Source organism: Camelina sativa, chromosome 3 (genome assembly GCF_000633955.1).
Source record: "Camelina sativa cultivar DH55 chromosome 3, Cs, whole genome shotgun sequence".
Classification (NCBI taxonomy): domain Eukaryota; kingdom Viridiplantae; phylum Streptophyta; class Magnoliopsida; order Brassicales; family Brassicaceae; genus Camelina; species Camelina sativa.
Genome location: NC_025687.1, coordinates 24,804,408 through 24,814,857, shown reverse-complemented (window position 1 = coordinate 24,814,857; position 10,450 = coordinate 24,804,408). Strand labels below are relative to the sequence as shown.

At 37.0% G+C, this 10,450-nt stretch overlaps 1 protein-coding gene and 1 pseudogene across 1 annotated transcript; both read right to left on the bottom strand.

Annotated features, from left to right (window-relative positions):
- LOC104779289 overlaps positions 1-6,064 on the bottom strand; it is a 51,805-nt pseudogene extending 45,741 nt beyond the window's left edge.
- On the bottom strand, positions 7,205-9,961 carry LOC104779288 (gibberellin 2-beta-dioxygenase 7-like). Its single transcript, XM_010503648.1, has 3 exons — positions 9,501-9,961; positions 8,830-9,151; positions 7,205-7,435 (listed from the first exon to the last, which is right to left on the bottom strand). The coding sequence occupies exons 1-3, from the start codon at positions 9,959-9,961 to the stop codon at positions 7,205-7,207; spliced, it is 1,014 nt and encodes a 337-aa protein (XP_010501950.1).

Sequence of the window (10,450 nt, the reverse complement as noted above, 5' to 3'; positions counted from 1 at the left end):
TTGTGTAGATTCTTTACTTTGTGAGAACAAGTCTAGAGATGCATGAGTTTGATTGTTTCTTGCCATGAGAGTGGATTAAACATGTCTTAGAAATATATGTCTAGAGATTAGCTCAAGTTGTTTGAGATTTGTTGACCAAGTTAGATGACCTCAATCATTAGTCCAGCCCATGAATCCCTCCTTAAGACCTTTCTTGTTTATTGATTTCTTAGCTTAAATCCCGTTGTTTGATCGTTGTTTGATTCGTTTTGGTATTTTTCTGTTTTTCTTGTGTTGCTCTGTTTTGCGTATTTGTCCAGCTCGACCCTGCACTCGATCTACACTCGATCGAGTGCTTGCTCGAGTTCCAACCCAGAACTTATGTTTATGATTTATGTTTGTCTTGTTTCATTCTAGTTGCATTTCTGTTGCATACATTTAGTATCTTGTTCATTACTTACCTTGCATTAGTTCAATACTTGCATTTCCATAGTTTCTATTTCTGTTTTAGCTTCATAATTGTCATAATCATTCTGTTCCATTTGCATTTAGCTCCTAGTTCTTGTAGTTTTACTTTCTGCACTTTCCATTTCATCATAGGATTGTTAGTGACAAACAACCTTTACATCTGGCTTGACTTAGACTCATATGCACATCTTGATTGTTCACAAACACTCAGATTGGATTGACACCTCTTATACTACAACTGCATAAGGGGAATTGAAACACCCTGCCATCCATTCATTCATAAGTCATCATTCCATACATCATTCATCACCACCACAAAAAATATCTGTTTCACTTCTCTATCTCACTTCTACTCGGCCCGATTTGTGCTTCAGTGTTGGTGTATGTGCTCGGTATCTGGCTGATCCAAGGATGTCTCATCTGAATGTTGTCAAAAGGATCATCAAATATGTCAAGGGAACAACTGATCGAGGTATGTTTTACTCTAAGCAAACTAACTCGAATCTTGCAGGTTTTTGTGATTCTGATTGGGTAGGAAGTCTTGATGATCGACGAAGCACATCTGGAGGTTGTTTCTTCCTTGGGAATAATCTCATCGTCTGGCACAGCAAGAAGCAAATTTGTGTGACTATGTCTACTGCAGAGTCTCAATACATTGCCATGGGGAGTTGATGTACTCAGCTCATGTGGATGAAACAAATGTTGTTTGATTATGGTATTGTATCCTCAACCCTCTTAGTTTACTGTGATAATGAAAGTGCAATCAATATCTCTAAGAACCCTGTTCAACACTCTCGCACTAAGCACATAGATATTAAGCATCACTTTATCCGTGAACTGGTTGAAAACAAGGTAATTGAGATATCTCTTGTGTCCTCAGATAAACAACTTGCTGATATCTTTACCAAACCTTTGGATTTGAACACCTTCGCACATCTTCAAACTTCAATTGGGTTGTGTGATCACTAATGTGTTTATATGTTTGAGCCTCATGTTTTAGGTTCCCTGTACAGGATTGCACAGCTCTTTGTTTTGCTTTTTATCTATATATTATTAAAACCTCTGTTTTGGCAAGTATTTTCAGAAAAACAGCTGCTCATCATGCTCTCCCTACAACGTTTCCAAAAAAGATGGATGAAGCAAAAAAAAATAAAAAATAAAAAAAACTCAAAAGTGTATGAGTCGGCAGGAAAGGGGTTGATTATGTTCTTTTCTCTTCTTCTTTGAATTTAAAAAAAAAAAAAAAGGTACAACTCTGTATATATCTGTATCTATGTCTTTTCTTCATTACATCAATCCATCAACCCCCCTCGCCATGAATTTGGCTTCACATTTTAAGGATCTGTTCTGGTTGAGTATGATGAGTGTAGTCTAGTCTGTTGAGATCATTGAGTATGTCTTACATCTCCTTGAGCTAAGCAGCTGCTATTTTTCTTCTACTAAACTCACAGCAGCTGTGCAACCCTTTACTTGGGAATCTGTCTGTTTAACCTCAGACATAAGCCTCACGTGTGGTATCCTCATCCTTTTGTTTGTTTGTTGTATGTGTTATTCTGCCAGATATTTATCATCTCTCTATATATATATATGTATATGTACTAACCCAAAAACACAAACAAAAAAAAACTTTTTGATTTGTCTGAGGATGTCCTTGATGAGATTTCACATTTCTTGTTATCACAGTTTTTCTGGTTAAACATTGATATCAAAGAATGTGTTCTTTACCTCATTATGTTGTGTGTGTGTAAACACTGTTGCATTTGTGTGAGTTTTGGTTTTGTGTTTGGGCCCAGTTTGTCGGATTGTCCTGAAATTCTTTTCAGGCCCATGAACGTATCTCACTTATTTGTTAAGTGTCGCAGGTGGCTATTTAAATGGGAGACTGTCCTAACCCTAACTCATTTCTCCTTGTGCCGTTTTTGCTTTGTCTCTTTGTCTTCCACCTAAATCTATTTTCACTACCAGATCGTGACTTTTCTTTGCTCATGGACCACAACAATCATTTCTCGGATCTTGATGCTGAAGATCTCCCACCTGTTGCTGATAATTTTTCCGCTGCTCCTGTTCCTCGTTCAGCAGATCCGATTGTTCCAAAAAAAGAACCTGGAGTCTCTCGCTCTAAGAAGACCAAGCGTCAATCTTCTGCTCTTCCTCCATCCAAACGCTCAAGCTCTCGCGCCTCCGGCTCTAAAGGGAAGACTAAACCTCCGTCAGCTCCCACTCGTCGTATGCCTCGTCGTGGTTCCACTCGCTCCTCTCCCCGTGATGATCTTGAGGATGTAACTGACGTTTCGACTCACCCTACAGAGGAGGTTACTGAGGTTCCCCCACCAATGTTTCTCTCTCGCTATGTTGCCAATCGTCGTCTCACTGCCATTCGGGATCGCAACTATCCTGAACTGAAACTCCCATCCTCCGACCCCTACGCATCTCAGTTCATCTCTAAAGTCTCCATGCGTCGTTTTCAGACAATCTCGGATCGCTCATTCAATGAGATGGGGTTTCTTGCTCCGGATGTTCTTCACGGTGGTGACGCTTACAAAATCTTGTCTGACTATGGTCTTCTGCCCACGGTCACTGAAGTGGACTCGTTCGTTGGTAATATTGTGAAAGAGTTCTATGCGAATCTTGCTGAAGTTGACACAGAAGGGCTTGACACCCTCAAGGTCTTTGTTCATGGGTCCATGTATGAATTCTCTCCGTCTATCATCAATACCATGTATCAGCTTTCCAATGAGCCCTATTCTCTAGATGCGACTCAGATCCAAGTCCCTGACAGTCTCGATGACATTGTCACTCTCCTCACTGATGGTCGGATTCATGCTTGGGATATTCGCAGCAAAAAGAAGATGGGAGACACAGTGGCCATGCTTCAGAAGATTTGCTGTCATAACTGGATGCCAACCATGAACCCAAGCTTTATGTCCGCTGAACGGTCTACACTTTTGTTCATGATTCTCAAAGGTCATCAGTTTAACTTTGGGAAGTTGATCTTTGATGAGATATGTGATTGCAGCTCTGTCGTTGCGAATGCCTCTTCCAATGTTTGTCTCATCCTTCCCAATCTCATCGATCAGCTCATGCGCTTCCAACGCATTGTTCCTGCTCTCTCCGGTGATGTTTCCTCTGCTGCACCTGCTAAGTTCAAGATTGAACCAAAGGAGTTGTTTTCGTCTCAGGCTCCGCTCACGCTTCTGTCAGACATTCGCCACTTGCATGATTTCACCAAACTCATGATGGAACTTCCTACAGGTAAGTCCCTCTACTCATTAACTCTCTCTGATCATTTATTCTTAGTTTTTATATGAGTCTGTGCACTCAAGCAGGGGGAGATTACCTTGATATCGTTTACTCTGAGGGTGAGGGTGAACCAGAAGATGAGGAAGACGGTGATGAAACCGAGAGTGGAGTAATATAAGTAGGAGTTTGACTTAGTGGTTGTATTTAGTCAGAAACTCTCTAACGGTTATGTATTGCATTTACAATTGCAGAACTCTGATCTTTTTTTTAGTTCTACTCGGCTATGTATTGAACCTTTGAACCTTATGCTGCTCTGAAGTTTTTCAGTTATCTTAATGCCTTGTGATTCAGTTTTGGGTTTGCTGTTCGGTTTGCATCACTAACTTGTTACAGGAAGCTTGAGGCACACACTCAGATAAAAAAGGGGAGATTGAAGAAACAGAGTATCTGTAGGAGTTACACACTGTCATGGAATGTACCTGAAGGACTTCAGACGAAGCGGGAAGTGTCAAGTTGATCCGCCATCACAACACCTTGAAGACAGTGCGATGCATCGAGCGTGGAGATGTTGAGCATGGGCAAAAAAGGTGTCAGACTAAAAAGGTGTTCGTTGGAAGCTACAAGCAAGTGGAGTGTTGAAGTCAACATAATGATGGGGTTTCTCCTATGACTCATTGGACAAAGAGAGGTTCTTGAAGGACATGGTGCATAGGAGGATCTGCTGGATAAAGAAGAGTATGTGAAGAATCTTGCTGCATATAAAAGAGAAGCAGCTCACATCCTTGTTCGGTTACCACTTTTATAGAGAGAAAAGTGTGTGTGTTTAGATCTAAGCAAGAAGAACTATATTGCTTGAGGGTTTCATTGGTGAGTGAATAAAGAGTGAGCATAGTTGTTGCTGTGCAGGTAAGGTTGGATAGATTAGGATTGTTTCAGTGGCAAACCAGCTGTTGTGGTGTTGTATAAAACTGATCAAACAAGCTTGTAAGATAGTTGTTTGAGAAATTCTTAATAAAGCTCAGTTTACTGGTATTTTTGTGTTCTTGTAGTAGTATTCAAGGTTCTAGTTATTTCAACCAGCTCCTACATAAATTTGTTCATATGAGGTTAGCTCCCTGCTAAAAAAGTTTTTTACTAACTCATCCCTCACAGATGGCTCCATGGCATCAACAACCAAGCAAGAATCAGATAACTTCTTTCGCAAAAGCTTTTCCTCTGTCTCTGTCCCAGTACCTAAACTGAGATCACAACAGCAGACATTTTAAGAACAAGTAGCTTTTAGGCGTCTAGCAAATAACGGGAGGGAGGTTGAGGATGCGAAACAGGAAAATGAGAGATTATTAAAACAGCTTTTTTAAAAATTGTGCTTACTACCAGAAACAAGCAGAATAGCCTAAATAATAATGAAAAGTACTATTCTAACAAAAAGAGAGTAGCCAACAAGCATAAAACCTTAATTTTATATCAAAAGGTGCAAAGTTCTTCACAAATCAGACGCCTAAGATAAGGAAATTGAGAAAAAGAAGTAGCATCAACAATACAGTGGGCCTCTTTGGCCACCTCTGTCGACTTATTATACTCTTATGTAAATATGGTTGAACCACTGAAAGGCAGTACCTGTAAAAATCAGAAAATACATGGGACTTTAAAACTTGCTTTATATTCTTAAGTTTTTCTCTTAGCTCCGTGATTTTAGGAATATCCATATATGCTTTGAAATGATTACATAATTAGTTTACAGCCTGAAAATATATTATAGATTCAGAGCTTATGAATATCATCAAAAATGGGAAGATTAATCGGCTAAGAAGTCCACCTAGGTAACCTAGCGTTAGAATCAATTTTTAAAATGACAACGAACTGCATTAAGCTCTCATGGTGAACATAAAAGCTGTAAAAAATAAACTACAAACAACAAACGCCAAAGATTGTTGAGTTAAAACAAGATACCTCCAGCTGTGCAGCTGCCTCCTTGTATTTTATTTTGATGTCATCAACTGAAGCTGTTCAATCGCAGAGACTGCATAACATTACAGTGAGTGTCATTAATGAGCATATGAATGGTGTACTTGGTCTACTTTAACTACATTCATGGCATACATGTGGTTACTACATAAAAAATAGAAGGTTAAATACTTAACCAGCAACATCATGATACGTATTTGATGTTAACTACCTCGGAACCCCTATCTATATTGGGCTTGTTTTGTAATTATGTTCAATACTCTTGGCTATCATTCTGATTTCAGGATACCTTGAGCAGAGTAAATGTTGATAACTTACCTAACGCTGCGAGGCGATGTAGGGCAGTGACTGCCGAGGTTATGTTCTTCTTTCCTTTCGACGTTGCATCATTTGCCTCGTTCGCATTGGCGAATAATCATGAACAAATCCAGCCATCATCGAGAATCATGTTCTGCTACTGACTGTTTCAAACTTAACCTCGAAGTAAAAACAAAAAAAAATTACATACCTACTGGGAAAATCTGGTTGATAAATTCCAAACTACTTGACTTTCCCATGGCTCGTAACTTTTATGATCGACCAACATCGCTCGAAACGTACGACGATCTCCAAAATAAACAAAAATGGGGCATAAAGGAGCAACGACGCATCTGCTAAGAATCGAGAAGAGAACCAGGTTTGATCTTTCACTGAATCTCTCAAATCGACGCCGAGATAAAAAAAAGCTCCGATCGTTCGTTTTCCCCTCCTCCGCCGAGAATTCTTGTACCAACGGCCGGATCTTCAGTTCGTTCTTTCTTACGTGTTTATTTAAATACCGGAAATCATCAAAACCAGTTTAGAAACATGAACCGTACCGGTTTGATTTTACCCGTGTAGTCGTATTTGTTGTATCACTGAACGGTGCCGTGTTTGAGATTAAACAGACCCATTATAAATTAAATTCGGTTTTATGGGTCACAATTTTGATGTCAGGCCCAATCAAGTTCATTGGTAATATAATGATTTTTTTTTTTTTAACTAATCAAGGATCTTCTATAATTGCTAGAGAAATCATCCACAATAATAATTAAAAAAAAAACTGTAAAATGAAATGTTCTACATTAGAACCAAAAGAAAAAAAAATAAATAGATACCACACCGAACTTGTGTAATTGGTATTTTATTTTATTGTCATTCATTTGCAAAATGACAAAATGATTGAACGAAATGGTGATCATTCATTTCACTAGCTAGTTCTAGAAGATAATATTTTTATTTTATGTATAATAAATGTTGTTTTTTATAATTTAAAAAACCCATCAGTTTTCATAATTGATCATCGGAAACTTAAAATAAAAAGTTAAAGAAATGTTATTAATAAATAAAATGTGAAACATATAATTTTTTTGATACTAAACATTAATTTTTCTCTTACATCTATTATTTATTATAATAGACCTTGCATTGAACATATGTTAAACTGGGATTTGAGGAAATAGCAACAACAAAAACGACAAGATTAGTTTTAACCTCTCCACTATAAAGGTCTAACGTACGTCAAAGATATGGATCAATTGAGAAATCTGGACAAGCCTACCTTATCACCAGTTTCTTTAACATCACGTTCACTCTGCTCCTTGTACACTCTGAAACTGAACCTTCTATACTTCTTTGGATGCCCGAAGTATTCTATCTCGGTTTCAAGATTAGGACATACGAAGAAAGCTATCGACAGTCTCTCCATGTTTACCGGAGAAATCACTCTATGTCTCACGCTCTGGTACACTCCATTACTCAGTGCCTATAGCATATATAAACACCATCAATTATTAGCATAAATATATAGATCCATTATATATTTTTACGTCTATCAAAGACCAATATTAGCGTTTGAGTCATAATATTCAATTTTTTATACTGATAAGTAATACATATATAAACATATAAATCAGTAAATCTTTATCTAACATGTGTGAGGGAGTAGAATCTCATGCATAACTTTTTATCCGCAACCACAAAATCTTCTATCCCTTGATAATTTTCTAAGATATTTGATTAGGGTTTCCCCTAAATCTATGTTTAGGATTCATATAATTAATAGAGAAAACATTCGATAAGAAAGGATCTCGATCTATATAATCACTGAATCGTTAGATTCAAAATTTTATTGAGAACTTGATAACAAATATAAAAATTGAGCGGCGCCTAATTAAGCATATGTTTCTTATCAATTTTTGTATTAACATTATCTCTTGTAACGTTTAATCGACAAATATATATATATATATTCTACACCAGAAAACTTGTATTTAAGTTTTAGGGTGTGCCTAAATCCTAAGTCGCTGGATTGCTTTTTAGTCATGTATATACGCTTTAGAATCTTAGAACTTAATGACGCTGTTGCAAAGTGAGACAGAGCAATAGCCAAGAATTAACCTTAAAGGAATCGAAACGTTAAAAATCAAATGGTTGAAGTTACCTGAAACATATCCCCAATGTTGACAGTAAGGGCCTCCGAGCAAGGTTTTACGCTGATCCATTGTTCATTTTTTTTCAATTCTAGTCCTCCGATTTGATCTTGAAAGAGTATAGTGAGGAAACTTGTATCGGTATGAGGAACCAAACCAAACACTTCAGAACCAAAAACACGAGGATGGTACTTATTGAGCCTTAGAAAACTGTTTTTAAGCTCGTAAACGTTTTCAAAATACTTAGAGTTCACGTTCACTTGTTTCCCCAGTACTTCACATATTAATTGTGCCACTCGAGCTATCTCTTGCACATACGTTTCAACGATTGTTCTGTAAAAAAGAAAAAGAGAAAATTAGTAATGTAGCGTTTCTTCAACTCATCTGTGCAACGATACATGATCTTGTATATATATATATACATATATAAAATATTCACCTTTTATCAAAAGAAAAATTTCATCCCAAAATTCAAAATATTTCNGTATTAACATTATCTCTTGTAACGTTTAATCGACAAATATATATATATATATTCTACACCAGAAAACTTGTATTTAAGTTTTAGGGTGTGCCTAAATCCTAAGTCGCTGGATTGCTTTTTAGTCATGTATATACGCTTTAGAATCTTAGAACTTAATGACGCTGTTGCAAAGTGAGACAGAGCAATAGCCAAGAATTAACTTTAAAGGAATCGAAACGTTAAAAATCAAATGGTTGAAGTTACCTGAAACATATCCCCAATGTTGACAGTAAGGGCCTCCGAGCAAGGTTTTACGCTGATCCATTGATCATTTTTTTTCAATTCTAGTCCTCCGATTTGATCTTGAAAGAGTATAGTGAGGAAACTTGTATCGGTATGAGGAACCAAACCAAACACTTCAGAACCAAAAACACGAGGATGGTACTTATTGAGCCTTAGAAAACTGTTTTTAAGCTCGTAAACGTTTTCAAAATACTTAGAGTTCACGTTCACTTGTTTCCCCAGTACTTCACATATTAATTGTGCCACTCGAGCTATCTCTTGCACATACGTTTCAACGATTGTTCTGTAAAAAAGAAAAAGAGAAAATTAGTAATGTAGCGTTTCTTCAACTCATCTGTGCAACGATACATGATCTTGTATATATATATATACATATATAAAATATTCACCTTTTATCAAAAGAAAAATTTCATCCCAAAATTCAAAATATTTCCATATACTCAAATTTCACAAAATAAGGTCTAGAAAATGGTTGTTGAAACTGAAGGGGAAGACGAATAATTATGACTAGCTACGAACTTTGACCTGGAACTAATCAAGAGTCAATTATTATCTTCGTCAAATCTAAAGAGAGTTCAAGAATTAGGGTTTCATGAGACAGAACTCAATTAAAAATATTATAATTACAAAACCTGAGGTTGTTGCCATCCTCAGAAAACTTTGGAATCTCTGAAAGAGTGATGTGAAACGCTTCTGAGAAAGAGTACTGAGCGGGAGAAGAGGCGTTAGGGTTTCCCCACCGGTAACTATTCTTTGATAAGCCCGAGAAACTTTCCCGGACTTTGGAGGAAAAGGGTCGGTCAAAGAGTTTCTTCTCTTCGACCAACATCATCTCAAAGACTTCTTTGGGGATCCCATGGTTCACAATTTGAAAAAAACCCCACTCTTTGGCAGCTACAACCATTTGTTTCACACATCTTTTGCGTTTGAACTCTTCGCCACTAGTAAGATTGCTTAGATCGATCACAGGAAGCTTTAAGCCCGCGGTTTGGATAGTTGATGTGTTTGTATAGATATTATCACTAGTGGATTTCGGAAAGGAGCTTCCAAAAATCGAGCAGAAATTTGTCTGAAAGGGAGGTTGAGAGGCCATGTAGAGCTAGCTCTGGTTAAGAAGAAAATGAAATTTGATGAGAAGTGATTCTTTTCTATACGATTCTTATATTTTGCTTTATGTCCATATAAGAGAGGAAATCCCTTAACCCTCTATTTATAGGTAGAAATTTTCAAGCGTCGCTGTCCAATCTTCTGTAGATGGAAGCAAATTATTATTATTTTTTCTNCGAGGATGGTACTTATTGAGCCTTAGAAAACTGTTTTTAAGCTCGTAAACGTTTTCAAAATACTTAGAGTTCACGTTCACTTGTTTCCCCAGTACTTCACATATTAATTGTGCCACTCGAGCTATCTCTTGCACATACGTTTCAACGANTATACTGTTAGAGGAATGATTGTATAATATTTAGGGTTGATGCCGCACAACAATATGAGTGCTTTAAAGGGAAGAGGTTTTGAAATTATTGTTGAACGTAGGTTAAATACATAAATAGTTTAATTATTGTTTTAATGTGTATAAATTTAA

Bases quoted from the DNA above. Each gene is read 5' to 3' on its own strand.
- LOC104779288 (XM_010503648.1), bottom strand. From the start codon at position 9,961: ATGGCCTCTCAACCTCCCTTTCAGACAAATTTCTGCTCGATTTTTGGA. The intron at 9,152-9,500 runs GTTTTGTAATTA...TCTTTTTTACAG, and splicing joins GAGGATGGCAACAACCTCAG to AACAATCGTTGAAACGTATG. The intron at 7,436-8,829 runs GTAACTTCAACC...TATATGCTATAG, and splicing joins ACATTGGGGATATGTTTCAG to GCACTGAGTAATGGAGTGTA.